This window comes from Pteropus medius, unplaced genomic scaffold (genome assembly GCF_902729225.1).
Source record: "Pteropus medius unplaced genomic scaffold, Ma_sr-lr_union100, whole genome shotgun sequence".
Classification (NCBI taxonomy): Eukaryota; Metazoa; Chordata; class Mammalia; order Chiroptera; family Pteropodidae; genus Pteropus; species Pteropus medius.
The window spans coordinates 5034098-5061728 of record NW_024342469.1 but is presented as its reverse complement, the minus strand read 5'-3'; the positions used below and the strand labels follow the sequence as shown (position 1 = coordinate 5061728).

The 27631-nt window shown below is 56.3% G+C and overlaps 1 protein-coding gene, 1 long non-coding RNA gene and 1 other non-coding gene across 7 annotated transcripts; 2 read left to right on the top strand and 1 right to left on the bottom strand.

Moving 5' to 3' along the window:
• Positions 1–39: 39 nt before the first annotated feature.
• On the top strand, positions 40–11635 carry LOC120602926 (uncharacterized). 4 transcript variants are annotated; one of them, XR_005652914.1, is made up of 3 exons: positions 40–1715; positions 2964–10949; positions 11226–11635. It is a non-coding gene; the product is annotated as an uncharacterized LOC120602926 (long non-coding RNA). The 4 variants fall into 4 exon arrangements; XR_005652912.1 differs by having other exon boundaries at positions 2964–9944; positions 10385–11633; XR_005652915.1 differs by having other exon boundaries at positions 2964–9194; positions 10385–11630.
• On the top strand, positions 211–360 carry LOC120603035 (U12 minor spliceosomal RNA). Its single transcript, XR_005652942.1, has one exon. It is a non-coding gene; the product is annotated as a U12 minor spliceosomal RNA (small nuclear RNA).
• Positions 3779–27094, bottom strand: CYB5R3 (cytochrome b5 reductase 3). 2 transcript variants are annotated; one of them, XM_039863280.1, is made up of 9 exons: positions 26965–27094; positions 18538–18669; positions 15831–15903; positions 15429–15535; positions 13394–13523; positions 12806–12889; positions 12513–12598; positions 9246–9351; positions 3779–4953 (listed from the first exon to the last, which is right to left on the bottom strand). In XM_039863280.1, the coding sequence occupies exons 1-9, from the start codon at positions 26983–26985 to the stop codon at positions 4778–4780; spliced, it is 915 nt and encodes a 304-aa protein (XP_039719214.1). In that variant the 5' UTR covers positions 26986–27094; the 3' UTR covers positions 3779–4777. The 2 variants fall into 2 exon arrangements, with proteins under 2 accessions (XP_039719214.1, XP_039719215.1); XM_039863281.1 differs by having other exon boundaries at positions 3779–4950; positions 9252–9351.
• Between the last annotated feature and the right edge of the window lie 537 nt (positions 27095–27631).

Genomic DNA, 27631 nt, shown 5'->3' with positions numbered 1-27631 from the left:
ACTGCTTATCTGCATACGGCGGGGCGCGCACTACCATCACCTATTCTCCCCGGACAACAAATAAAACGAAAAGTTAGATGAAAGATTTACTAGTGATTAAGATCAACTTTAAAGGAACGGAGCTCTCTGTTCAGCAGTCAACTTTGATACTCACCGTAGGGCTAATGAGAACGAGATTCATAACCTAGGAAGTAACTCCTCATCTCTCTCATGCCTTAAACTTATGAGTAAGGAAAATAACGATTCGGGGTGACGCCCGAATCCTCACTGCCAATGTGAGACGAATTTTTGAGCGGGTAAAGGTTGCCCCTGAGGTGACCCGCCTACTTTGCGGGATGCCTGGGAGTCGCGATCTGCCCGACCCCGTTACCCTAAAGGAAAGAGCAGGCTAATGACAACTAGGTCCTGCTTCTTTTCAGTCCTCTAAGTTACTAATTCTCTAGTAGGTATTATTACAGTGCGCTTGTTTTACAGGTTCCTCGTGTTCACTTTGGTTTTAATCTGTTATCTTTTCGTCCCTTCGAAAACCGCAGTCTGTTTCTTGCTTGTATAAGTACGACTGGGTTTTTTATTATAAAAATGTCATCACTGTAGGAAGTATTGACTCATATCATGGCCTTTTAAATATTGTAATAAGGGTAAATGGATATTTGGCCGTAGTTTACTGGTTATTAAAAAAGAGAGAGAACAGGTTTGTCTGAAGGTAGAAGCAAAGCTGAGTTGGGGGGTGTTTACTCTAAACGAGAATCGGGGCCGGAGGGTGGTGCATTCCTCACCGCCCGCGAGTCTGAAGCGGCCCGGTTGTTGTCCTAGCCGCCCTCCACGTTGGTCGGGCCTTCCAAAGTTGCTGACAATGTTTATTATTTATGGCCCGTGAAACTGTCCATTTCTATACAGTTCGTGAACCTAAAGGCGACTTTAGCCAGTTCTCTGAAACTTCCCCCCTATAACTACTGTACAATGTCAGCTGCTTATTTGTGATTGAAAAAGAAAGACACATGCGGCTCCCGGCTGCGCACAGTCGGCGCTCATATTGTGGCTTAAAATGCAGTGCTCAAGGGGCTGAGAGCTGGAAGATCGCCTGGGTCACGTGCCAGGGGCACACTTCTTGGCGGCACGACCTTCTCAAGCAAATCGCTTCACCTCTTCGTGCCAGTCTTCTTGATCTGTATAATTGGACAAATAACACAGGTCGTTGCGAATGTCAAATAGACTGATTTCATTAAAGTGTTCCATACATATAATTGCCTCGATGCAACTCCAGCCTCCAGCACCGAGCTTGGCATGAGGCGGGGTGTTGGATACATGTTTGTCAATCAATCAATAAAAGATGCAGCGTATTTAAAACAGCGCCGATCATGGACTAAGTGCTCTATGAGTTATTATTCTCATCATCATTTTCTAAGCCCAACGCTGCCGAGCGGAGTTAGGTACTCTTGACAGAACATCTCGCCACGATTAAAAATCCTTTGTCGGAAACTCCGTGGAGACACTGGGCGAGAGAGCTGGGTCTGCGGTCGGCCACCAGACGGAGGAGATTCCAGGTCCCACCTGGCCGTGATTCGGTGCTGCTTGAACCGCGACCACTATCCCCTCCCTCCCTGGGGTGCGAGAGAAGGGCCAAGGCCACGGAAGAGGACCGCGAAGGCAGGTGCAGAAGAACGAGGAAGTGGCCAGAGGACCTCAGGAGCTAAGGTCCTGTCGCGCCTGCAAAGGTAAAAAAAGTCCCTTAAATTATTTTTTAAAGCCAGCACAATAGGGTCATTAATGGAGATCAACTTTTTTCTGGAATTGTCAGCGGGGTGGCCCGCCCCCAGGGGGCATTTCAGAGCTTTGCAGGGTTGTGTTTGGTTGTCCCGGCGACAGGGATCCGGTCACGTGGGGGTGGACTAGGGTGGGGCGGCCTGCCTGCCCTCCCAACGCTGGCGACATTCCTGGAGCCTAGAGATCCGTTACGATTCTCTGAGACAGGCTTCACTCCATTTCTTGTATTAAATACGCAAGACTTTTTGCCTGGTATGAAAAATGGAGTTGCCAGCAATGCTGCTGCGCAGTAGCCAAGGAATTAGGTCCCTCTTTGTTTGGAAATTGATCGCCCCACCCCGCTTCTGAGGGACTGGGGCATTTACAGGCTGAAATGTGCATCATTTTAAACATTCTTTTCCTTTCTTGCTTTTATAGTATAGTTATAGGTTTGTGTGTTTTTAAAAGAAATTATTCTGTGTGTAGGTTGGTGATATTACTTGTGAATCACTTCAGGAGGGTAAAGGTGCTGCTGTAAATATTCTTTTAAAATGGTGTCAGGTCTGAGAGGATGGAGAATCACTGACCAAGTTCACACACCCATTTTAAAGATGGGAAGACTGAGCCTGAGGGAGAGGCCAGGCCCAGTTCATGTCCTTCCCAGCTCCAGAAGACGGCCTTTCATGGGCTCAGGCAGGTGTGTGGTCAGACCAGACACTCAGGCCTGTCTTCTCGTCCAGACTGGGAGAAGAACGAGAAGGCCTACTGTGTGCAGTGCTCAGCAGGGTCTCCAGCACACAGTGGGTGTGGGGAAGGGCCACTGAGGCCTGGGCTTCCTAGGCTGAGTCCCAGCCCTGCCTGCCCCAGTACATGTGAGGGCCAGGATGTGGGCACTGGGGACAGAATGGAAGGTGAGTTGTTGAGAGAAAGGGGCTCCCCTGGTACCCAAGGTGTGGCCTTGGGTGAGCTCCCCCATCCTGTCCTCTCCAGCCTCATCATCACAGTCCTCTCAGCCACCTGCATCCTCTGATCTGCCTGGAAGTTTATTCCACAACCTCTGCACTTGCTGCTTCCACCACCTTGCACACCTACCCCAGCACGGCCAGCTCCTTCCCGTCACATCTCAGCATAAATGCCATCTCTGAGAGGGCTTTCCTGCCACCCTCACTCCCACACAGTCTCATTACCATCATTTGTTCCTTGTCTGATGCCTTTCTCAGTAGCACCCCAGAAGCAGTGAAGGGCGTGTTGGGGTAGCCACAGCTGAGTCCCCAGCACCCGGAACAGTGCACGAATGGACGCGGGAACTAGCGGACGCCCTTCCATCTTGGAGCCTTCCACAGGGCAGAACAACACCCACCTCACCTCCAGCCCCACCTCCAACCCGAAAGCCATTCATTGCCAAGCCTGTCTTTCCAGCAGAAAATGGGGCTAGTGACGTCCCCCTACTTCTCTTAGGGCTGTCAGGAGGAGACAGCGAAAAGGAAGACACTGGGGACATCCAGAGTTGTCCAAAGACAGGGCTGGAGATGCCTTTAACTCGGTGAGATGATCTGAAGAAGGGTGGGCATGAGGGGAGGGTTTACACGTTGGACTCCCGTGTCCGGAGCCCCTGGCCCAGCCTTCTGCCTCCTGGAATCTAACCGAAAATAAATCATCTGGAAAGAGGGTGAAGATGGCCATTGTTACTTACAAGATTCACAAAGTGGGAACAGCCTAACTGTCTAACCATAGGGCACTCGCTACACACTGAATCACGACCCACCTGGGTTTACAGAGAGGCTGTGATGGCTCTGGGGAAAAGCAGTGGCTGCACGGTAGATCCTGTGGTTTCATTACAGTGATCAGTGTTTGCCTCTGGATGCCCAGTATTTTTTTTTTCCTGTGTATACTTTTCTGTACTATCCAAATTTCCCACAACAAACACACACATACACATCAGAATAAATGCCAGGCTTTGCACAACCCCGTCCTGTGCCCCCTCCCTGCCGCCCCCACAGTGACACGGGTCACAGCCTCAGGAGCTGTGGAAGGGTTAATATTAGCAAAGTTTTATTTCAACTTTTCTTCTGCTCATAAATGACTGAAAAAGCCGACAGGCAAGAGACTAACCCGCTGTTGTATGACAGCGACGTGGTGGCCACAGAGAACGCAGCAGACAAGGGCTCTGCTCAGAATCTCCCCCACGTCGGAGGCAGGCAGCGGGAGGGGTGGGTTTGGGACAAGGAATAAATAGCATCATCTTAGCTCTGCCATCAGGGCTGGTGGCCCAAGACCCTGAGGTGATAGATCTGACTGCCGATGCCGAGTTGACAGCTTGGAAGCCCCAAAGCTGCCCGAATGTTTGGGTGTGTTGGGGAAAATGGAGAGGGTTCGGGAGGGCCCGTGTGCCAACTGGCAGGGCCCTTGGCCACCCCTCCTCCCAACCAGCTGGTGGAGAGCCAAGCTCCCTGCTGGCCAGGCCTGCCTGGGCCCTGGCAGGGGCAGCCCATCGTTGCCAGGACTTTTTGGTGGTACCTGTCATGTAGTGTTAGGTGCTGAGGCCTGGCCTGGCCCTGAGGCAGGTAGTGATGGGCGGCAGGTGAGGATCCCAAGGTGGTGGCAGGGGAGACCCTGGCACCTGCAGCTCTGGGCTGCCTGGACATGTACATTTATTTCCACACTGCGGTCCGCTCTGGGACTTGGGGGTGGACCACGGTGCTGACGGCCTCAGCCCAGCAGTGTGGGGAGTGTGGGGGTGAGGGACGGACAGGGCCTGGGACCCAGCATCAATGGTGAGAACCGGTGAGGGCTAGTCAGGAACCCGCCCTGAAGGTGGCCGGTGGCGGCCCACCTGCGATAGAACCCTGCTCCCGAAGCGGCCCCCTGAGGGCCAGCCCAGCGGGGTGACCACCCAGGTGTGGTGGGCAGGCTAGGCTGAGCCCCAGGCCAAAGTGTGAGATGTGGCGGAGAGTGACGTTGGGGCATGAGGGCTGGGTGTGGACAGGGCACGTGAGGACGCGAGGCGGGTGCGCGGGGGGCCAGTGCCCGGCCGTCAGAAGGTGAAGCAGCGCTCCTTGGGGTGGCCCACACGATCCAGGTTGGGCAGGCAGGCATACTGGATCATGGGCGGGGGGCCGCACATCAGCACCAGCGGCTCCTCCTCCGGGGGCGGCAGGTGGTCCCGGATCATCTCCTCGTTCACGAAGCCCTGGCTGTAGTCCCAGGCTGCGGGCGGGAGACTGGGTGAGTCCAAGCGAGGCCCTGGGAGCACTGACGTCCGCCCACCTGCCCGACGCCCCTCCACCCCCCTACCCCCCGATGAAGCCCCTGTGCCGCGAACCCCTTCCTTCTTTCAACAAGCACTGAAGAGTGAAGAGGTGGATCCGAGTGAACCTCTCCTGGAGGCCCAGGCCCAGCCTGGCTCACCCATCGCACAAGCGCGAGCCCTTCTCACGTCCCAGTTTGCAAAGCCTTCTGCTTCCACGCGGCCTCTCGGGCGGCCCTCAGAACCACCTCGTGGGTGAACAGGAAGGGGGTCACTGAACCCACCTTACAGATGTGGTCACTGAGGCCCAGAGGACCCAGAATTGAGTTGTCCAAGGTCACACAATGAGGCATGCACAAGGCTGCAATGTGAACTCCAGATCCAAGAGGCCCCCAAGCCGGTGTCCAGCCTCGGGCTCAAGGTCAAAGTAACATCCTCCACCGCCATCATTTCGGCAGGCCCACTGTCTGACTCCTGTCCCTACCAGGGCGCAGGCCCGTGAGGAGCCCCGTCGGGCCCACAGCTGTGTTCCCAGTGATTAGACAGCCCGGCGCCTAGTAGTTGCTTATTAATAATGAACGAAGGACTGCGTCTCAAATAAGCAATTGATGAGCCTGAAAATAGCAAGGCCCGGACACAAACGGAAGTTCCAGATGCGCTGGCAGTGGCTCCCTCTCGGTCTTGCCTGTCTCCCTATCTTGCACACTCACATGCACAGCTTGTCCCCAGGTTCCACCTGAGATCCGGAACCTTCTCCTATTCCTCCAAATGACTGACAGTACCCGTAGTGAGAACCTGGCACCCCGAGGCTGCAAGGGCTCTACTCCAACATGGACCTCAAGGACTGACCCTCCGCAAGGGCTGCTCACAGACAGAGACTCCCCAGCCCGGGCACACAGTGGCTTAACGGGGACCAAGGGCTGGCAGGAGTCTGACAGGGGAATGGGGCTCTGACATTTGGGGGCTGTGTGGGGGCAGAAGAGATGAAGACAGACACCCACCGTGGTTCCAGGTTTGGCTTCCAATCTGCTGGGCAAGCGACCCCTCTGTGCCTCAGTTTCCACATGTGTACTCAGTGCCGTCCACCCACCTCGTGGGGTTATGAGGTCTGGGTGAGAGGTCTCCCCACCTTCTTCCAAAGAGGTTGCCCTAACGAGTTGCCTTTTCTTTTGAATGATCACCAGAGGACCCCGGGTGAAACGCCCCTTCCTTTGTGGTTCTTCAAACACTACTTGGGGACCGAGAGCACATGCTGGCCATGCAGCTACGGTCCTCTCAAACGACCGCTGCGCCAAGCAGCTCAGCCCCAGAGGGACAGACAAACAGAGGGACCTGCGGATGCCCACCACCTGCCACATGCTCCCTCCCCTCTGACCACCTCCTGATCTCACTGTGGGTGCCTGACCCCAGGCCAGCCTCTGAGCTCTGGCCAATGGGTGGGGTGACCACCCAGGCAGATCCTCTAGCTAGGCTCCAGAGGGGTCGGTCACAAAGAGGTGGCAGGCGGATAAATGGAGGGTAGGAGGCAGGGCTGAGCAGGAACGTGAATAGCAGATGGGCGAGGTGGGGAAGAGACAGAGAGACACTGCCTCCGTCAGAGGTGCTCAGTCTCCCATCAGGACTGGCTGAGGCTGAGGGATGCTTTCCTACCCTGAGTCCCTCCAGCCATCAGTACCCGATTATCTGGCTTATCTGTTTTTCACAATCTGGAAGAGCCTCGCTAACACCCTTGACGCCAACAGAATTGCAGCTGTGGAAGCCAAGGTCAGGAGGAGGTGACTGAGGGACCTTGCCTAGATGGATAACACGTACTGCATCGCTCTGTGTCTACTCGGTGGGAGGGGCCGAGACAGTCTCAGCTGGTCTGGGGACCAGGAAAAGTCTGTTCTGCTGAGCAATGGAGTATTCTTTCTTTCATGGATAGTGCTCCAAGTAACTGACCCCATTTCTCTTTTTACTCTGGCTGCTGGGAAGCTCAGAATGACATGCATGGCCCACCTGGGGCGAGTGTGCATTCCAGTCCATGTTTTCGTACAAACGTCATTCCTGATTCCATTTTACGGCCCTGCCTTTGTTCTTCTCAGTCCACTTTCCATTTGTACCACTTGGACTCGCTCCATGAGCCTTTGGAAGCTGCCTAAACTCTCTTCTGGAAGGGGGCAGAGCACGGACAATATTTTTATAGCCGGGCAATAGATCTGAAAAGACTTTGTAAAAAAAATGCATGGAACTGTATTTGCTAGTGTATAAAATGTGCCGATCTATAAGAGACATCTCAGTTTTACAAGGATTTTTAAAGATAGTGGATTTTCTTTTATACATGTACTGAAGGTGGCTTTGTTGGCGAAACATAAGTCAGCTGCATTTGCCACCTGAGCTGGCCCCTCTCCCTGCTCCTCTGCTTAGCGCCACAATAGCCATGCTGGCCAGTTACCATTTTCTTTCTCAAAATCTAAAATTTCACCTTATACCAAACATCATAGAAATACCCCAACTATTCTTGAATCGTGGGTCAGGATAATAGGAGACCACTCAACTGTACCTCCCCTGGCGGGTAACTGGGTGCTGTTAAAACAGTTCCCAGGAGGCAGCACTTTGCCCTTGGCGTTGCCATGTGTCGCCACCAGGGGTCAGCGCTGGTGCCCTCCCAGGACCAGGGCCTAGGCCAGGACACGCCCATACCGGCTCAGGAACCAACCCTATCACACCATCAGGACCTGGGGCCGGAACAGGGCTAACCCACCCTCATTTTCCTCCTTTCCACTGAGACCTGGTATGAGATAAATGTACATATCTTTACCAGAACAAGAGCAGCCCTGCCTCCCAGAACCAGCGCCCCTGCCCCGCCTCTACTCCTGACCCCCTTCCCGACTCCGCTGTGTTTTTCCCGGGTCTCACTACAACCGCCTGCTATGCTAATTGCTGATAAGCCCGTTTCCTGTTCATCCCACTAGAACATCATCGGCCCATGGGGCCACGCTGGCTTCGTGAACACACGGAGCAGAGGGTCAAACCAGGAAGGGACCTGCCTAGCTCAGATGAGCTGGCCTAGGACGGCTGGTCCAGCCAAAGGCCTTGGGACATGGGTGACAGGTCCACCAACCCACCCAGGTCCGGCTCTCAGCGGGAAGGCCCAGGACCTGATTTGGTCAACCCGAGAGAGCGGCTCCTCTCTCAGGGATGGACCCAAATGACCCAGCTTGTGAGACGGGTGCCAGCCCCCAGCCCACCTGCTCATTTCTGGGTAAAGAACAGCGCTGTGTGTTCCCCACACCGTGGATGAGTCCCAGGGAACCGTGGAGCTGGGTGAGGAGCGGGAGGCCCAGCAAGGGCAGGGCGGCAGGACGTGAACGAGATTACAAGCTGGCGCCCACACGGGTGCTTCGAAAATGCCCAGTTTCTAACATTGAGAAATTTCTCATGAAAATGCAGATCCGGCTTCCCTTAAAAAGTGGAAAAGTCTGGCCTATAAGGTGTGTTCCTGCATAACAGGACTGCCTGCAACTGAGAGGCAGCCGCCCCCTCTGCACAGGACAGATGTGCTCCAATTGGCCACAGTCCCCACCACTCCCTATAGCCTCCCAACACCAAAGCAAGCATCACCAGTATTATCTACTAAGAAGCCGGAGCCGCTGCTTTTTTCACAGCAACGAAGATATTTTCTGAATCTACATCTACCTAAGACAGTAGTTTAGCTGCCAGAGGGCAACCTTGTTTCAGGTTTTGGGGCAGCCCTCATTCACTGCCTCCCACGAGGTGTTGGTCCCGCCACAATCAACAGCTTAAACACCAAAGCAGATAGACGGTGGGTAAGCGTGCATCAGCCCAGCTCGCCCCTCAGGGCTGATGGCCAGAGAGAAAACGGGTGTAAACTGCAAGCTGGGAACGATCACCCCCACTCCAACTCGAGACCTGGAGACCCAGCCCAGAGGGAGCCCCCAGCCAAGGGGAGAAGGCAGGCCTTCTCTGTCTGGCAGGGGGCAAGGCCTGGCTGGCACCGGAGGAGCATGTGAGTTCAAGCCCCTGCTCTGGTGACTTGCTCTAGCTGTGTGACGTGGGGCACTGACTTTCCCTCTCCGATCCTTCCTCCTTCCTCATCTGCAGGTGGGTCGCACCACCTCCCTCTCACGGGGCCATGGCGAGAGCATGCACCAGAGGAGACCATGTGAGCAGAAGCCTCAGCACCGCAGTGGGCTCAGCACAGGTGAGCCATGGGCCAGCGCCCCACCCCACCTGCCTGCCTCAGGCTTCCCCGGCTCACCTTCAGGGGCTTTGTCCACCGTGTACCAGAGCTTGAAGCGTGCAGAGTGTTCGTTCCTCAGCTCTTCCAGCTCAGGCCGCAGCAGGATGTCCTTCTCAGTCTGTGGGGGGACAGGGCCCAGGAGTCAGAAGGGATGGTGACAGAGATTGCCCTTGGTGACACTCCTCGCCCAACAGCTCGTCATCCTGTCACCCACGGGCCACCCGCTTGGCGAAGCTTCCAGGAACGCAGACCGGCGTAGCTCACCAACTCCAGGAACACTCACCCCACCCTCTCCTCATCTTGCCTCAGGAGCGGATAAAAGCTACAGGTGAAGACGTTCCCGATATAATGGGGAGTGGAGAGAGCAGAAAACAAAACTTCAGATGGGAAAGCTCAAGTATGGGACAAAGGCGAGAGACTAGAAGGAAATATGCCGAAATATGAATCGTGATTATCCCTAGGGGTCGGTTTAACACCTAAATAACGACTGGTTTAGTTGAAGGAATGAGGGTTCACCACCCTCGTCCCTGGGGCAAGCCTTTATGTTCCGGCTTTCCAGTGTGCACAGCTATAAGTTAGGACATAGATACCTGGTAGCCCCGCAGGGCTGGACAGAGTTCAGCCTACTGCCATCTCCTCCAGGAAGCCTTCCCAGACCCCCCAGGGCTGTGCCAGAGAGTGTCCGTCTTCCTACACCTCTGCCAGCACTGGGTAATAACTGTTTACTCTTTGCCAGTCGGACTGATGGAAAGTAAATCTCGCGTTTAATAAATAAGTTTGCCATTGGTCTAGTCATATCTTTTTTATGACTTTGTACTCTTTACATTAAGGGTATTAATTTTTATTGGTGATGCATTATCTATTTATATGTCCCCCCACCCCGGGAGCTTTAATTTTTTTTTTTTTCAGTAGGGGACTCTAAGGGCTCACCTTTGGGGTCTTGCTTAGACTGATCATCCTCATTCATTCATTCATTCATTCAACAATACTTGTAAAAATCTCAACTACTACTTTTAAAGCTTCGTTTTGTTTTCATATGTACACACTTTTAACCTAAACTTCATTTTGTTATAAGGTGACGTAGGGACATACTTAGTGTTCCCTAAACGTATAACAATTAACCCAATACTCCTTTTCCTCTCTCCACTCAGGTTTCAGACGTCACCCGCATCAGAGACACAGTCTCATGTGTACTTGGGTCTGTTTCTAGGTCAGACTTGTTCGACAGGACTTTCTGCAATGATCGGAATGTTCTACATCTGTGTTGTTCAATGTGGTAACCACTGGCCACAGGTAGCTATGGGACCCATGCAATGTGGCCGGCGAGACTGGGAAAGTAAGCTTTTAATTTTATTTAACCTTGATTCATTTAAATGTAAATAGCAACATATTCTAGCATATTCCAGCACAGTCTAGACTTTCATTGTGTTACCCGGAAAGGCATTAAGTCCGGGAACCCAGGTGTCATGTGTGGCTCTAGAACCATGTTTTCATCACGGATGCTGTTTAGTATGTTTTAACATCTAGTGCTCCTCGTTATTCTTTTTCAAAACTGACTTGGCTGTGCATATATGCTTCGCCTGTGGGACCATTTTATTATTTTGTCATACGACAGGGAAGAAAATACCCCCCTGGGAATGAGTATTAGTTTATAAAGAACCAACGACACCTTGAGAGCATCAGTCTCTCTGGCCAAGAAGAAGGCATGCCCCACTGGTATGAACCGTCCCGTAACGTCCCTCTGAAAAGCCGTGTTTCCTTATGGCCAAGGCTGGTGCAGAGCCCCGAGCTTTCCCGACTCAGGACACGGGAAGGAGGGAGGGGCAACAGCCTGGCTGCAGCAAAGCAGTGGTTCTCAGGGTGTCGCCTGTGACCTCCTGGGGTGTCGGAGACCCTTCGGAGAGCCCCTGAGGTCAAAACGATTTTCAAATAACACTAAGACTCTTCATTTCTCACTCTCGCGCCCTCATAAATGCACGGCGGGACTTCCAGAGGCTTTATGACTTGAGATACCGCACCGACCAAACGCAGAAACACGTGGCATCCAGCCGCTTCTCTTAAGCCAGATGTTACGAAAGGTTTGCAAAAATGTAAAGCAAAACAATGGCCTCTAAAATATAGTTATTTTCCATAAAATATGCTCTGATTCGAGTCCTGGTTCCACCGCTTCCTGGGTCCACCGCTTCCCCTCTCTGGCCCTCTGTGTCCAGAGCTTACAAAGGTGGGGCAGTCCCAGCGCCCCGGTTAACGGGCAGCAGGCTCGAAGATGCCCTGCGTAGGTGAGAGATGGCGGACGGCCTCCACAGGGACTAACCCAGCACCGCCAAGTCGAACCGCTGCTCCCCCTCCCTCCCCACCAGCAGCTTGGAATTTCTGGCTCTTTCCACCTACCCCTGGGACTAGTCAAGGCCACCTTGGCTGGCCACAGGGCAAGGTTTTGCAGCTGTGCAGGAGTCCAAAGACCTCGGGCAAGCCCCTCTCCCTCTGGGCTTGGTTTCCTCACAGATGGACAGTGCAGAGCCCGGGCCAGAGGGACGCTGGGGCGAGCTGACCTGAACCGTATCTGCGAGGGAGGTACAGGGGGCCTGGGCATGGCTCCCACACTGCAGGGAGGAGGTGTCTCAGCTTCCCCTAAAGGGGCGTCGCTTTACAAAATCCACGTCATCAACCCTGAAACGCTGAACGAGGAAAGAGCCTTGCGACGACCTTGCTTCATCAGCTCATTCCAGCTGAGGGAGCAAAGCCCAGAGGGAAAATGTCTTGTCTAAGGGCACACAGCAGGCGAGGGCAGACAGGGAGTGTGGGGAGGGGGCCATGCACTTAGGAGGGACCAGGTCCAAACCCTGCCCAGCACGCCTAGCTCGGGGGGGACCTGGCACGGGTGTGCTCTCGGTACCTCGTCTGTGAAACGGCCCCTCTGTCCCCAGGCTGGCCCCAGCCCAGGCCGGCATTTGCCTACTTCACTGGTGGGTTCTGAGCTCTGTTCGTGGAGGGAGCTCTGAGGTTCGGAGGAAGAAGCTGGGGGGAGCACAGCTCAGGTGGGGGGTGCTCTAGGTGCCTCACCCCTTTCCACCCCCAAGCATCAGGTCACTGGGCTCCGGGCTGAAAAGCCTGGCCCTCACCTGCTGCTGCGAAGCTGCCTGTGCACAGAATGTTCGGAGCACCCCTCACATTTCAGCAGTCCTGAGCATCCACGCGGACCCCTAATCATGCCTTGCCAGGCCCAGTGTCCCCCCTCAGCAGGAGCTGGGTCTGCACATCTCCAGAACGTCCACTGACCTGGTTGGCAAACAGCAGATGGCACACAGTGGGGTCATCTGGGTCCTTCATGATGGCACGAATCACCTGCAGCATTGGGGTGATGCCTGCAAAATGGTAACCCCCACACGCTGAGTGAGCACCTGCTGCATACTTACAGGCAGTTGCCCAGGGGACGGTGCAGGACAACTGGCCTGGGTCCCTGACCTCGGGCAGCTCACAATCGCTCATCCCTATGCCCCGTCCCACGCCCTGACCCCCACCCACGACATCCACCCACTGGGGACTCCGTGAGGGGCTCCGCGTCCACGTACCCGTTCCTCCCGCGATCATGCCGACAGACTTCGCTGTCTTGATGACGGGGTTGGATTTCTTGTCTGGACGGATGGCAAACTTTCCTGGGGGAGAGGAGAAGGGGTGAGGCCCAGCTCTCAAACACAGGTGTTTGGGAGTCATTTAGGCTGGAGAACCTGGCCCCGCTTAGGGGCCCGAGGTACGGGCAGCCACCATACAAACGCAGCCAGGAATGGTGAGGGAGAGAATGGGCAGGCGGGGTACCAGGGCCACTCGAATGCCCAGAGGGACACAGGGATCAGCCCTTCATGCGGATGGCATGGGGTGCAGCGCAGAGGCTGGCAGACGGGAGGCACTCCAGCACAACCCTTTGGCTTGTGTTCAGCCAAATGAGGCTGGTCTGTGGGCCGGATGTGGCCCCCGAGGGCAGCCAGTCTGCAACCCCTGTGCTCGCCAACTTATTCCCTTTACAGCTGGGGAAACTGAGGCCCCAGAGACGAGGCATCTTGCCCAACAAGAATCACCCATCCGGACAGCAGGAGAGTCAGGACCTGCACCCAGCATTCACAGCACCAGCTGGGTCCTCGGGGAATTCCAACCCGAGTCACCTTTGCCCTGGTAGACCAGCAGCCCGTTCGGGCCCCGGAAGTCGATGGTGTCTCCGATCTTCAGGCTTTCCACGTACTGGGACATCTTCCCTCCAGCAGGAAACTTGGGATGGGTGTCTTTGAAGTAAACCTGCAAGACACACCCACAGTCCTCGGTCCCCAGTTTGCAGGGTTGCAGGGTAAGCTTTGGGCCACCGTGGGAAGTGCCTCTTAGGGGCTCTTCTGCAGCCCTGTGTGGCCTTCTCACGCAGTGCCCCATCTACCCATGAAACTTACCTGCCTGTGTCCTGTACCCCCAGCAGTCTGCCCTCCCCCTAACGTGTCCTTGGAACGAATAGCCTCAGCCTGGTGTACACAGGGCAACCAATCTAGGCCTTGATTTGATGCATAAACATTCCACCGAGAACTCTGTGTCCCCTCCCTGAAGCAAGATTCTGACGGCCATCAGCACAGTGAAGGCGAAGGCTCCGGGAAGTCGGCTCAGCCACGCCCTCCTGGGGGACATTCAGTTCCTTCCATTTTGTGCTGTCATAAAAACATCAAACTTCCTGCCCTGTGCCCTTTGGGATTTCGGCTTTGTGTGTGTGCGGCGGGGAGTGCGGGGAGATGGAGGAGGCAGTCCGAGCACCGCGTACGCCAGGCCAGGCCTCTGACCCTGATCCGAGGCCAAGGGCCAGCGAGGTCTCTAAGCCAGGAGGGTCACTGTGAGTTTTTCATCCTCTCCTTGAATCCCCCCATGTTCTCCACATCTGGCCTGAGTGATTTCGACAAGAAAAGCTGCTCGGACCCTCGCCACCGTCTCTCAGCTTCTGGACAAAGCCCCAAGCTTCCGGGGGCCTCCAAGGCCCTGCCTGGCCCCGCCGGCCTCTCCCACCTCTCTCCTCTCGAGCCGCCGCCCTCCCGCGGGTCTCCTACTGACCTCAGGTCCTTTGCACCTGGAAGGTCCTTCTCCTCCCTCTTCTCACTGCAAGATCTCACCTCGCTATTGCCTGCTCAGGGGGTGGCTCTCATCACCCTACTCCGGCCTGTTCCAAGCACTCAGTCCTGTGTCCTCGCCCCCTGGAATAAGCACTGACCTCTGTGTGACCATGGGTTCACTGTCTGCTCTCCAGCCAATGACAGGCTCCTGAGGCCAGGCCTGTGTACCCAGCTTAGGGTCTAAATGACACCAAGGTAAGAAGTGACACAGACCAGAACCAGGACAACTCCCTTCCTGCCCTCACAGACCCAGCACCTGCCTCAGGACTCAGCAAGGGGCTCTGCCTCTGTCCCTCTAGAGGCAGAGCCCCTTGCTGAGTCCTGGGGCAGGTGCTGGGTCTGTGCTGGGTCTCTAGAGCAGGTGCTCTGGGGATTAGGCCTGGACTGGTCTGGATCTGTTGGATGTGTAATCGGAGAATGTGGGTCGCTGCTGTAAAGCTTGTTTCTAGTTTTCATAAAAATGTCCCCTGCTGCAGTTGTCACTTCTCTTTCCACTGAGCACAATGTTTTTATGATCCTGGCTGGTCATTCTGTGTCTCTCTGGTCTGTCGCCGCTAACGGCTGCATCTTCTCCCTGGCCCGTGACAGGCTCCAGAAGGCTTGTCACCCCAGCTCCCAAGATGACGCACCGTGAGCTCCTCACACCGCACCCCTAGCGAGTTTGCGGATGCTTCTCAGGGAATCATGCTCAGGAGAGGACCTGCTGGTCACAGAGCCTGTGCATCGAGTGTGGCGGAGCGGGTGCCTCGGCCACCATCAGGTGCTCAGCTCCGAGAGCAGGAAAGTGAGCCCCGCGCCTGCCGATCGACCTTCCCGGTTCCTCTTCCAGACGAGCAGCCCCATGTGAAGACACTTAGCCCGAGCCCAGGCCCTGCCCTCTGCCGAGACCCCCACATGTGGCTTTTGCTGGCAACTACAATTTGCTTTTCACTCAGAAATCGGGCACAGGGAGCCCTGGGCCTTCAGACCCCAGGCTGTGGGGAACGCGGGTCCCCCGGAGGCCTTGGCTGTGATGTAGGCATCCCCGCCCTGCACGGCCACAGCAGCGAAACCTCACCTTGATGACCAGGTCCACGAAGCCCTTGTCGTCATCACTGGAGACAGGCGTGTAGGGCCGAATGACCAGGTTTCCGTCGATTCGCGCCGAGAGGTAGATGTGCTGGCCTGCAGGATGGACAGGGGTGGCCCTGGGTCAGGGACCGCCCCCACCGGGTCCGCCGGGCCTTGGTGACCGACTGCCCTGCGCCCGCCCTGCTCGGCTCCCACAGCCCGGCCCCTCACCACCACACCTCTGCTCACGCTGGTGCCACGGCCGGGACCCCAGGGCGCGTCCCCTCATTCTGATATTTACCCTCGAGGGCAGAGGGAGACTGTCACCTTCTCTTTGAAGCCTTCCCTGCTTTCCCTAGTTGAAGTACAAAGTCCCCACCTCTCTGACCTAGCGCACGGCTCCACTCACCAACAGGGAGGCCCAGGATGTGCTGCGGTGACGGCAGGGCGAAGCGGAACCGCCGGGTGTCATGGCTGATGACCTACAAAGAGGCCCAAGCTGTTGGGACGGCACCCAGGGCAGAGGGGCCAACCGGCCCCTGGGTCGCTGACAGAAGCCGCACTGGTGCTCACCATATGTGGACACACGACCTGCACGCGTGTGTGTGAGTGCAGAGGTCAGGCACACACTGGCTCAGAGAAGGGCAGTGACCTGCCCAGGGCCACACAGCAAGGTGGTCAGAATGGCAAGCGAACTCAGGATCCCAAAAGGAGGCTGCCAAACAGCCCAGAAAATTCCAGGGACAGAAGGGAGAGAGTCACCTCTGCCATCGGCTTGAGCAGTGTCCTGAGGTGGCAGGAAGAACTTGGGGACTGGGCTGGCAAACTAGGGGTAGAGCTGAGACAAGGCCTTATGTGCCCAGGCCTAGACTCAAGAGAGGGGCTCTAGAAACCACCCTACTCAAAGCCACCTGAGAACCAGGGCAGCCACGACCCTGTGGCTGGAAGCACAGGGCAGAAGGCGCACGGTCCCCGGGTGGGGCAGAGGCTGCCTGAGGTGAAGGAGCCGAGACAAACGCCCCAGAATCCTTGGTCTTAAACCAAGGCCAGCGAAGCTGTGGTTAGAGCTGGGGTCTGAACCTAGCACCCTGACTCCTGACCTGGGCCCCACCAGGCCCCTATGGGGTTTCCCCTTCACCCGGTGCAGCCAGGAGCATGGGTGTGGAGGGGCAGAGCGTGTTCACGTGAGGCTAGGTGAAGTGGCAAGGCCTCCTGATGGACATTGTTCTTACTCAGAAAGAGGGACATGGACTTCTCCAAAGAAACAGTGTCGCCCTGAGCATCACTGAAGTGTGCAAGCAGAGGAAGGTGGCCTGGATCTCAGGAAGGACGGCACCCAGCCGCCATTTAAGACACAGGGCTTGTTGGTGGACCTCTCTGCCCTGGAAGCCTCTGCCCTCCGGCCACATAGGGTCTCAAGGCCCCCTGGGAACAGGTTCCAGGATTACTGACTGGTCCTGGGGCTCAAGGTCGGAAACCCACACGCCAGACAATCTTTGGAGGAAGAAGAGAAATGAGGGAAAGATACTGATTATTATTGTGCTGGGCAACCTCTAGCGGGGCACAGCACAGCAGTGGCATCCAGGAGGCTGCTGGCCATGATGACCTCAGCGGCAGACTCTCAGAGCTTCGGGGGACCTTGCAGCCGCCTGGTCCAGTTTAGTTCAGAGACAAAGGGCAGGCAGCAGGGGCCCTTCCCCGTGCCAGTGGTGGAACACAGCAAAAGCATCAAAAAGCAGACCCGTCTGCTGACCCTGCAAAGCCCCCATTAGGCTACAATTGTGGGGGGAGGGGAAGATTTAACATACTCAAAGGGGACTGGAGGTCCACATGCGACATCCCTATGACGCAATGCTAGACAGTCGTCAACAATAAGGAATCAGCCTTGGGTTAGACGTGAAAAGATGTCCATGTTACATGGCTGCGTAAAAAAAATCAGGTTATTAAAAAAGAGAAACTCAGTACATACACACTTGAACCTCCACACGTCATATCTACACAAACATGACACCCAGAAAAGGCTCGTGTTGACGCGTGAATGAGATCTCTGTGGGTGAAGGAGGGGGCATGGGGGATGGGGGAGGGGATCATTCACACTTCAAAAGCAGAATTTTTATAAAAAAGGAAATAAGGAAAACATTTTTAAAAAGGTTAAGATTTCAAAATATTAAGATTTCGTTTTAGTAAGAAAAAAATGTCTATAAAACATATTGAAAGGATAAGTGTGGTCTCACAGAGGAAGGGGTAACTTTTTTTTTCTTTAGCCTCTCTCTGGTTTTTAACTCTTCTGTGAACTCCTGGTACAATCATAGATACACATCCCACCAGCCACGAGAAGCCCCAGCTCTGCACCAAGGAGACTTGAGGCTCCTACGGAACCCGGGGCCTCTCAGGCAGGTGAATCTCTGCTCCATGACTCAAGTTTTTCCGGTCACACCCTTCTTGAGGCAGCTGCAGGTGGCCAGAAATAGCATGAGGGACGGGCTCGGATAGGGGAAGAGTAAGGAGGAAGGGGATGGTTTTCAATCACAATCAGAAGTTTGCAAAGGGAAATGTCCCACGAGGTGGCAGGAGGGAGCCTGGCAGAGGGGCAGATGGAGTCACAGTGGCATCAGGCGATCAGGCAGGGCATCTGGCAGATGTAACAAGCCAGGCCCTGAGCAGATGGCCCTGAGGGGCGGGGAAGAAGGGCGGGCAGTGCGAGGAGGAGCACCCGGGACCACCGGGAAGCCTGAGTCCTGGTTCTACCTGTGACTTACAGTGTGACCTCTTTCATTCTGCTTTCCCACCTGTTAAATGAGTGCATGAACCCAAAAGTCCTGAGGGTCCCTCCCACCTGGACGGTCTGTAGGACAGTGCGTGTGGTTCGGAGAATGCGCTCTGTGGTCAGAGCCCTGGTTTCGAATCACTCTGCCACTCAGCGGTAGCTACAGAAATGGACCTCACCTGCTTTATCCATCTCTAAAATGGGCAGGTGACAGGACCTACTTCAAAGGAGCCACATCCTGAGCACATAGTAGGTGTTTGGGAAATGCCGTGATGCTGACAAGGAGAGAGGTGCTTCTGGGGGCCCACGCCCTGTGACCCCTCCCCGCCATGTGGGGTCTGACGGTCACCTCCTTGTCGATGAGCCGCAGCGGGTACTTGATGTCCGGGCTCTCGAGAGTGATGGCCGGGGCGGAGCGCTGGAACAGCTTCATGAGCAGGCTGTAGAGGAACCAGACTGGGGAGAGGACCACGTGGCCCAACTGAAACGACAGGACAGACCCACGAGGTCAGCGCGGGCATGGGGACGGGCCTGCTACCTGCCTTTTCCTCAAACACGCCCATTGGTTCACACCTCCAGGCTTTTGCTCACGCTATCCCCACTGTTGGGAGCACCTCGCCATCCTCATTCAGGGAACCTCCCATCATGCATTTTGGCACTGGCTGGGAGGAGTTACAGAAAGCAGACTCATGAAACCCATCACTGCATTACTAAGTCCGTTTCCCCCAAGGTACAGGGACAAAGAAAGCTACGTAACTGAGCATGCATCCCTTTTCACCTTGGCTGCCAGGAAGCTCAGCATAATAGTACACAAAAAACAGTGCTTGACCACTGTGTATCTGTACTCTCTCCCTCTCTTTCTTCCTTTAGTCAATTTCCTTGGTCTTATTAAGCTCTTTTTAGGCAAAGAGACAAACCCCTGAGCCCTGGGGTTCCACTTTCAGGTGTGAGGGGCAGCTGAGGCACTGGGCTGGGCACTGGGAAGCTCTTCTCCTTGCTGGCTGTGTGACCCTGGGCAAGTCCCTTCCCCTCTCTGAACTGAGCTGGACCAGGTGATCTATGAGGTCCCCCAAAGCTCTGAGAAGCTACTGTTCAGAACCACACAGAGCCCGGTACAGGCGTTAACCTCATGACAACTCTATAAGGTCGGTACCAACATCACAACCACTTTACAGATGAGGAAACAGCTCAGAGAGGTGAAGCAACTTGCCCAAGTCACACAGCTGGCAGGTGGGGAGCTTCAAACCTGGGTCCAGCAGCCTCCCTAATCACTTTCTTAAACATCAGGCCAATGCTCACCTTCTTGCATGGCCCTGAGAGGCTCCTCCTTGCCAGCCCCCTGCCCCGCTACATCTCAGTCTCACAAAAGAGTGGTTTGGATTTTTTAACAGAGACAACCCCAAACCTGTGGCAGGATAGCTCGCTGCTCAGGTTTACCCAGAGAAGATACCGTTGCAAAGAAAGACACCGGCCTCCTGCCCTTTCTAGCTGTCTTTTTGTCCCTGGAGAGATCACTTCGCCTCTCTGAGCACAGTTTCTCCAGCTGTGAAATGGGGATCCCAAGCCACACTCCCTGGGCTGTGAAGGTGGAAATAAGCCATGGAAAGTGCCTAACCCAGGCCAGGCTCCCAGCAGGCCCTTGGCCATCTGGAAGTCGGGTCCTGAGCATCCTCCGCTATCTGGACCACAAGCGAGACTCAGGAAGAAAACCATTCAGAGCAACTCTACAGGGGAGAACACAGCAGACACCCCCTAACCAGAGAGTGCCACAGGAAAGGCGCCGGCCAACATCCTGCACATCCAGACATGAAGGACCCACCACTGCCCTACGGGCTTCCTTCAGAAACACACAACCCGCCTCTAACCACAAGGAAACACTGAGGGTCATTTTCCAGAATCACTGGCCGTGACTCTTCAAAATGTCAACGCCACGAATAAGAAAGGCCGAGAAACTGGTCCAAATTAAAGGAGGCTCTGGTAGGTTGAATGGTGGCCCCTGGAAGACACGTCCACCCAGATCCTGGGGATCTGACCTAATTTGGAAAAGGGGTTTCTGCAGATGTAATCGAACCACGGATCTTGAGATGAGATCATCTTGGATTATCCCAGTGGGTGCTGAATCTCATGACAAGTGTCCTTACGAGAGAGAGAGGCGGAGGGGACTCAGAGAAGGCCACGGAAGACAGGGCGGACTGTGGTGACGCGGCTGCAAGCCAAGGGTTGCCGACGGCCACCAGAAGCGGGAAGGGAGAGGAAGGACCCTCCCCTCAACCTCCAGAGATCACGGCCCTGCTCGCACCTTGACTTCAGACTTCTGACCTCCAGAACTGTGAGAGAATCAATTCCTTTGCTTTATGCCATCTAGTCTGTGGTAAACCAATACAGTGACCAAAGAGAGGGCCGAATGCAATGTGTGATTTCGGATTAGATGCTGGGCTGGGAAAAAAAAACCAGTTATGAAGGGCAATGCTGGGGCAATGGTGAAATATGAACTCAGGCCCATGGATGAGTCAGCGGCGTTATATCAATGTTACCTTCACGATTTCCTCATTAGCCTGTGTCAGACAAAAGAATGTCCTTGTTCTCAGGAGAAAGTAAAGTATTTAGGGGCAAAAGGGCATCAGAGCTATCACACTCTCAAATAGTTAAAAAAATACACACACAATAAAGCAAATGTTGACATCTGGGACATGTGCGTGAGGAATGGACGAGAGCTCTTTCTACTTTCTTGCAACTTTACTGTGAGTCCAAAATTATCTCAAAATCAAAGTGGGGTGTGGTGTAGGAGGAGCCCACTCTGGTGGCTCAAATGGCGAGGTGAGACCCCAAAATTCACGCAAGATACTGGTTCTCAAGAAAGTTGTTTCACAGCTTGTTCACTCGCCCTCCCTACGACACATGCCCCCGACTTTGTCTCTCAGCAAAGGGCTGTGTGCATTCTTCTTATCATAATCCTACGAGTTCCCTTTTTCGCCTTGGCTGCCAGGAAGCTAAGCCAAGTTCCTTGCTTCCTCGGAGGCCTCTCTGCTTCCTTCGTGGGGCTCCTGAGGTAGCTTATTCTGCACAGCACAGACCTAGAAGTGGTCCCTGCCCTACTGAGGGCGAGAAAGGTGATCTTCACCTCTCAAGGCCCAGACCCACTGCTCCCCACTTCCTGGAAGCCCGGCCAAGAGTCCTCCCTGTCTATCAGTCGGGGGAGGGCGCCCTCTGGCTGAGCACCTGAGGCCTCTCTGAGCCTCTGTGTTCCCTTCTGCAGAAGGTCAGAGCCACTGCCCTGCCCACCTCCTAGTGGGGCTAGGTTAAAAGATGAGATGTGGCCAGCCCCGTGCACCAAGGGGTCTATGGCTGGGGATGTGGCTGCACACACAGGAACTGCCCGCCACCCTCATGGGGCCAATACCACCGGAAGCTGGAATACCCAAATGAAGGAAGGGCAGAGGCGCCAAGATCCCACGCCAGGTCTGGTCCTGTTCCCCGAACCGGCCCAGCGGCTTCAAGTTGCCCGGCCTGGCTGCAGTTACAGGCCCTTTGTTGGGCTCAGAACAATATGCTTCTCTCCCAGGCAGGGCCTCCAGGCTGGGTGCAACTGAAGCCTTGCCCCCTGGGGGCCCTGGTCTGCAGTGGGTCTGCAGGGAAAGCCTAGGGGAGCCAGCCCAGACTCTACCCTGCCCAGGGCCACCTGTCCATTTATTTAACTGGCATCTACCATGTTCCAGGCAGCAGGTGGCGTTTCAACCCATCCTGGGTCTCATTTGAAAGGCTCTGGTTTATAACCCTGGACTCTGGGGTCCAGAGACCTGGGTTCAAGTCCCAGCTCAGGAATTCTGGGGAGAATCTTGGCCTCTCCACCCCCACCTTCCAGTGCCTGAGGATGGCCCCATCTAGGGCTGGGGAGAAAACGAGGCAGGAAAAGGCTGTGCGCACAGCAAATGTGGTCAGCACCCCTGAGCTGGTGCTGCTCCAGGTGTGCACCTGAGTTCCCTGGGATGACCCTCACATCAACCCCAGGCCACCAGTGCTGTAATTATCACCCGGTTACAGATAAGGAAACTGAAGCCCAGAGAGTCTCAGTAACTTGCTCGAGTCACACCAAAGCCAATCCTTAGAGGACCACACTCATGACAAGTGATACTGTTGTCCCCGTTTCTCAGAGATTAAGTGGCTTGCCCATGGTCATGCAATGACTCAGGAGTGGAGCCAAGATTCAACCCCAGGCCTGTCTCGCCCAAAGTGCGGCTCTCCCAGAGCTCCCTCCCAGGACAGGTGCCCTCTCTGTGCTCCAGACACAGAGCCCACAGCCCAAATCCCCCCTGCCCCACCAGGATCCCACATCCTGCCTCCCGCCGTAAGGCCCCAGCTGTTCAAACCAACAAGACGCTCCATCTCCTCCTCAAACACCCGCCATGGCTCCCCACTGCCCACACTCAAGGCCCCTACTGCATGGCCACAACTCTAGCCACAAGCCCTTCTTGCCTCAGGCCTTTGAACACTCTCCCTTCTGCCCTTCCTCTTCCCTCAGCCAACCAGCAAACTCCTATTCATCCCTCAGAGCCCAACTCAAATGTCAGATCTCCCGACTGGCACCTCCCTAGCTAAGCAGGCCCTCAGCTGCCTTCCACAGCTTCTGCCCCACGCTGTGAACTCCTTGGGGGTGAGGACTACTCTGAGGATTCCCCTGCCATATCAATCGGAGAAGCCACATCCGTGTTTAGAGAACACTGTTTAGGGAAAAGCTGTGTGAAGCTACATTTGCAGGAAACCGCCATTGTTGGGAGCTCTGGAAATAAACTTAAATGATGCCGAGAGTCAACTGGAGTCGTGTCTGGTGCTCTCAGGAGTTTTATCTCCCCCGGCACAGCTGTTTAAGTGCACAGCCAAGTTCAATAACATAAGACCCCCTCAGCCTACAGCTCGCTTCAGTCTGCAAAACTCCCTCCCTTGCATTTCCTCAGACCCAGAAGCCAACTGCATTCTCCATCTGACAAATGGGGAAACTGAGACTCAGACAGTGGGGTCTGGGCTTCGGTTTCTGATTTTCTGTCGCTCACCCTGAATCACTCAGCTGCCCCCAGCCCGTGATTGCTGGCCTGTGCTAAGTGCTGGGCCCTGAGAAAGACCTGTATGTCAACACATCTGAAGGCAAGTCCTGACACTGGCTTTGACCCTCACACAGACCTTCCAGATCCCAGGCGCCAGCTTCGTGTGCCCTAGACGCCAGGCCTGGGCTCAGACGGTGGGGCCAGCTCCCCGCTTGCGGTCACAGTCTACACAAAACAGTGGATCCTGGAGCAAAAGCCCCAGAAGGCCAGAGGGACCTGTGTGTTTCATCGCCACTGCATCCCCAGAGCTCCTAGCAGGGGTACTCAATAAGTATTTGTGGATAAATTTGTTAAGGGACAACAAGCCCCACCCCAGTCTCTCTCGGACTCTTTATTTTGTCTGGAAGTTTCAGGACCTAGGGCAGGAGGCCAGATCCTTCCGCGAGGGTGGGGCATGCACGGCTCGTCCTGTCTCAAAACCAGGGCCCTCTGCAGAGCACAGGCCCAGGCGGGCCAGGGTCCTGGCTTCCCGGCTGTTCCTCACCTGAGCCTCCCAGAGGGGTGGTGGGATTAGAGCCAGTCCTGGAAGAATGCTCACATGGCAGCTGACAAATGTCAGTGGCCTTCCTTCCAGGCCCCAGTCCCAACGACAGGGGCCCCTCAGAGCCATGTATGATCTCGTGTCACCCTCAAGCCTGGGAGGTGGGAGCTATTACCACCCTTATTTCAGGAAACTGAGGCTTGGGTGACAATTCCAAAGGCCACGATTTGAATCCAGGTGTCCGTGCACTGAGCCACGATGCCACACGGCCTCTCTGCGCCCACAGACACCATCTGGCCATTGAGAGAGCAGACGAGGACGTCACGTATGTGCAAATCTCTATCTGGGGAGGCAGCTGTCGGCAGACCCTCACTGTTAGTCTGTCCATTGGGCCACAGATGCCAGTGAGCACACCTGCCAGGGCCCGTGACAGAGGCAGGGGACACAGGCCAGGGGACCCCAGCCCCAAGGAGCTCAGCCAGTGGGGGAGACAGACATGAGCAGAGAAAAGGGTGCAGTGGGGGGCAAAGGCTTCATTTCCAGAAAGTTGGAGGCTTGACCAGACACATAAGGGGTGGGGACGCCCTGTTCCCACGACTTGGGGATAGCCCATGCTCTGCACCCCCAATCCTGTCTATGGCACCACTCCCACCCCTGCAAGCAGCAGGCAGAGTAAACAGGAGGCAGATGGCTGAGGCCAAGGCCTCCTCCAGATCCTCGGCTGTGCTGTGCACGCGCACACACACGCACGCACATGCGCACACACACACACCCTCTCCCAGGCCTTAACCTAATGCTCTGCAGGCTGCACTCTGACCCCCAAGGAACACACTACCTGCCTTTCCTCACCTCTGCTAACACGGGGTGCAGAGGAGGAAACAGGGTGCCCAGAGTCCCAGGATGTCTGCAGGGAGCCCCCAGCTCACCTACCAGAGCCGAGGGGCTGATTAGCCTTGCTCCCCACCGCGGGGTGCCCTCGCCAGCTGCTCACCCCCTGGAATGCCCTCATTAGAACCTTGGCATCCGCTCTGCCCAGGTCAGGTCTTGCTGGGCAGAGGGATGTGCCAGAACCCCCACCTGGCAGTCCTGGCCCTCCCCAGGTGCCAGGTCCCTGTGCTGAGGCTCACCTGCTTGCTGCCTGCCTGCCAGCTGTCCCACTGGGATCTCAGTGGCCACTGCCCTCAGGAAGTGGGAGGAAGTGGGAGGGACTGGAGGAAGTTCCACAAGGCGGGGGCCTGGACTGCAACTGTGGGAGAAGGAAAGCCAGGAGGAGGGGCAGGTGGACAGCAGAGCTGCCCTCCACAGAGGAGATGCGCCCTGCCTACCGAGGGTCACAGACGAGGCTCAGAGCTGCCAGGGGCAGTGGGAAAGCCTCGGACTCTACCTGTGGCAGAGGCCTGTCAGGGCCCACTGAGCACTCACGGCTACGCTGGGGGCAGAAGAGCCACGGACCACGACGGAAGGCCGAGTCCCCAACATTCCCCTTAGGTGGCTGGTAGACTCGAGTGCTAACCCCTCAGGCGGGCCCCCCAAAGTATGGGAGGAGGCCTCCCTTGCAGCCTGCATGTCTCAGATAAGACACCTAGTGTGTCAGCCCGAGCTGGCCTCCCGCAGACTGCGTGGAGCCCCTGCATCAGGCGGCCTGGCCGGGGTCTGCTGCGGGTATTCTGGGCCATGCGGGGATCCCAGCAGGACCCACTCCTTGGATAGATGTGGTCTCCTGACTCCCAAACAGGGCTCTGCCCCTCACGGGGGTGGGGGTGAGGGGCTGAGCAATGAAAGAGGAAGGTGACTTCTGGGGACCGGGTCAGGGCGCTACACTGAGGCGGGGGCCATCACCTGGGCAAGGCTGCCCTTTGCTCCAAGCATCCTCCAGAGTCCTGAGCTGGGCCACATGTTTGTGAGCAAAGGCCAAGGCCAAGAGGCCTTTTGCCTCGCCCTGGACATGTATCAGAGAGTCAGAGGGAGGAGGCAGGTGCCTTCCAAGTCCAAGGTGCCTGGGGTGGCAGTGGAGGCCCTGGGCTTAATCCTGCCAATGCCAGCCTCCTCACGTGCAGCCAGCACGTGGGACCAGAGTGTGTGTGGGTGGGTGGGGTGCTGACCTCTGGCTACACCCTCCATGGAGCACAAGCCCCCAGCGCTGCCACTGTGGCTTTAGAGAAATCCCAGAAGGAGGGGGGCCAGGGGGGAAAAAGGGGAACCCCGAGCCAACTGAAAAGTGATGGCGTGACAGTGGAGTTTGGGCTCTGCCACCAGTGGCTTGGCCAAGTCTGAGTCCAATGTCTCCAGATGTAAAACGGCCAGCAGCAAAGCCTTCTCAAGCCGGTTAGATTAAGAGCACAGCGGTGTTGGGGTAAGGAGGAGGGCCCAGGGGTTGCCATGGTTGCTAAAAGATGCCTAAAAACCCTGCAATCCAGTGACATCACAATATTCACACACACAAACTCTTTCCCTCTCAGAGTCACAGATACACAAACTCTAACACAACTCACACTTTCATGCACTCGCACCTATCCACACTCACTCCCACGACGTGCTCAGTCACACATTAAATCTCACTCAGTCTCACCTTTACACACACACACACACACGCTCACGCACTCACACTTTACACCCCCATGCCGCCCTTCACAGTCAGTCGCACATCTGCCTTCTCACAAACCCGCATGCACTCACATTCACACACATATACACACTCGCGTTCACGTTTCGGTCACGCTTGCTCAGCCACACTCACTCTCACGAATCGCATTTGCTCAGTCACATGTCACTCACAGTCACACTCCGTCGCACAAACTTTCCCAGACACTCTCACACTCACTCGTACGGACACACTCACTCGTGCACACACACTCAGCTCCATTCCCGAACCGGCAGGGATGAGGGCGGCGGGCGGGGCCGCTCCTGGGTGCCCCCCCCTTCTTTTCATACGCCTCTGGGGCAGAAGGGCCGCGCCCCGCGACAGAGGCCAGGGCATGAGTCACCGCGCCCACGGGCACGCCCGGGCCAGGGTGGGGTGGGGGGCGGGGTGCGACGGGCCGGGGTGCGGCGGGGTGACGTCCTGCACCCCCGCGCCCCGGCCTCCCCGCCCCGCCCCTCGCGCAAGGGTCGCAGTGGGCGCCGCCCGAGCCGAGGCCCCCGTGCGGGCGGGTCCGCAGCGACCTGCGCCCCATGCCCGGCGCGCCCCGCCGCCTACCGTGCTCAGCTGGGCCCCCATGGTGGCGACGCGCTGCGCTCGCTCCGCTGCTGCCGCCGAGATAGTGGCGCCGCCACGCCCAGGGCCCGCCCCGCCGCCGCGTCACCCCCGGAGGAGGGCGGGACCTAGAGGGGTCCAGTCGGGGCGCGGGGGCGGGAGGCCGAGCTCCGGACGTCGCCCCGCCCCGCCCGCGTGTGTGCGCCGGGGAGCGGTGGGCGGCGGGGTCCGCACCCCGCACGTGGCCCGCGGCCCGCGGCGGCCGGGCACGGACGGCCCGCTGTGTGGTCTCGGGTGCGATGCTGGCCTTCTCTGGGCCTCGTTTGCCAGCGCTGGTGGAGGAAGATGGCGCCCCCTTGATGGTCTCGAAAATAAAATCTGGAAACTTCACCGCAGCCTCCGAGGCCTGCAGGAGCCGGCCCTGCCTGGCCTGGCCTCGGGTGGCGCCGCGGAGCGCGTTGCTGGGCCTCGGGGGCATTGTTCCTGACACTGCTTAGCTGGCCTTACGTCTGGGCCTGCGAACGTGCGGTTCCCGCTATCCCCGGCTGCCTCTGGCCACCCTTGCTTATTATACGGGTATCACATCACATGTTCCTTGCTCAGCAAGGTCTGCCCTGACCCCCTGTGCCGGCAGCCCCTGTGGTCTAGCCCTTAAAATTGAGCTGAAGTC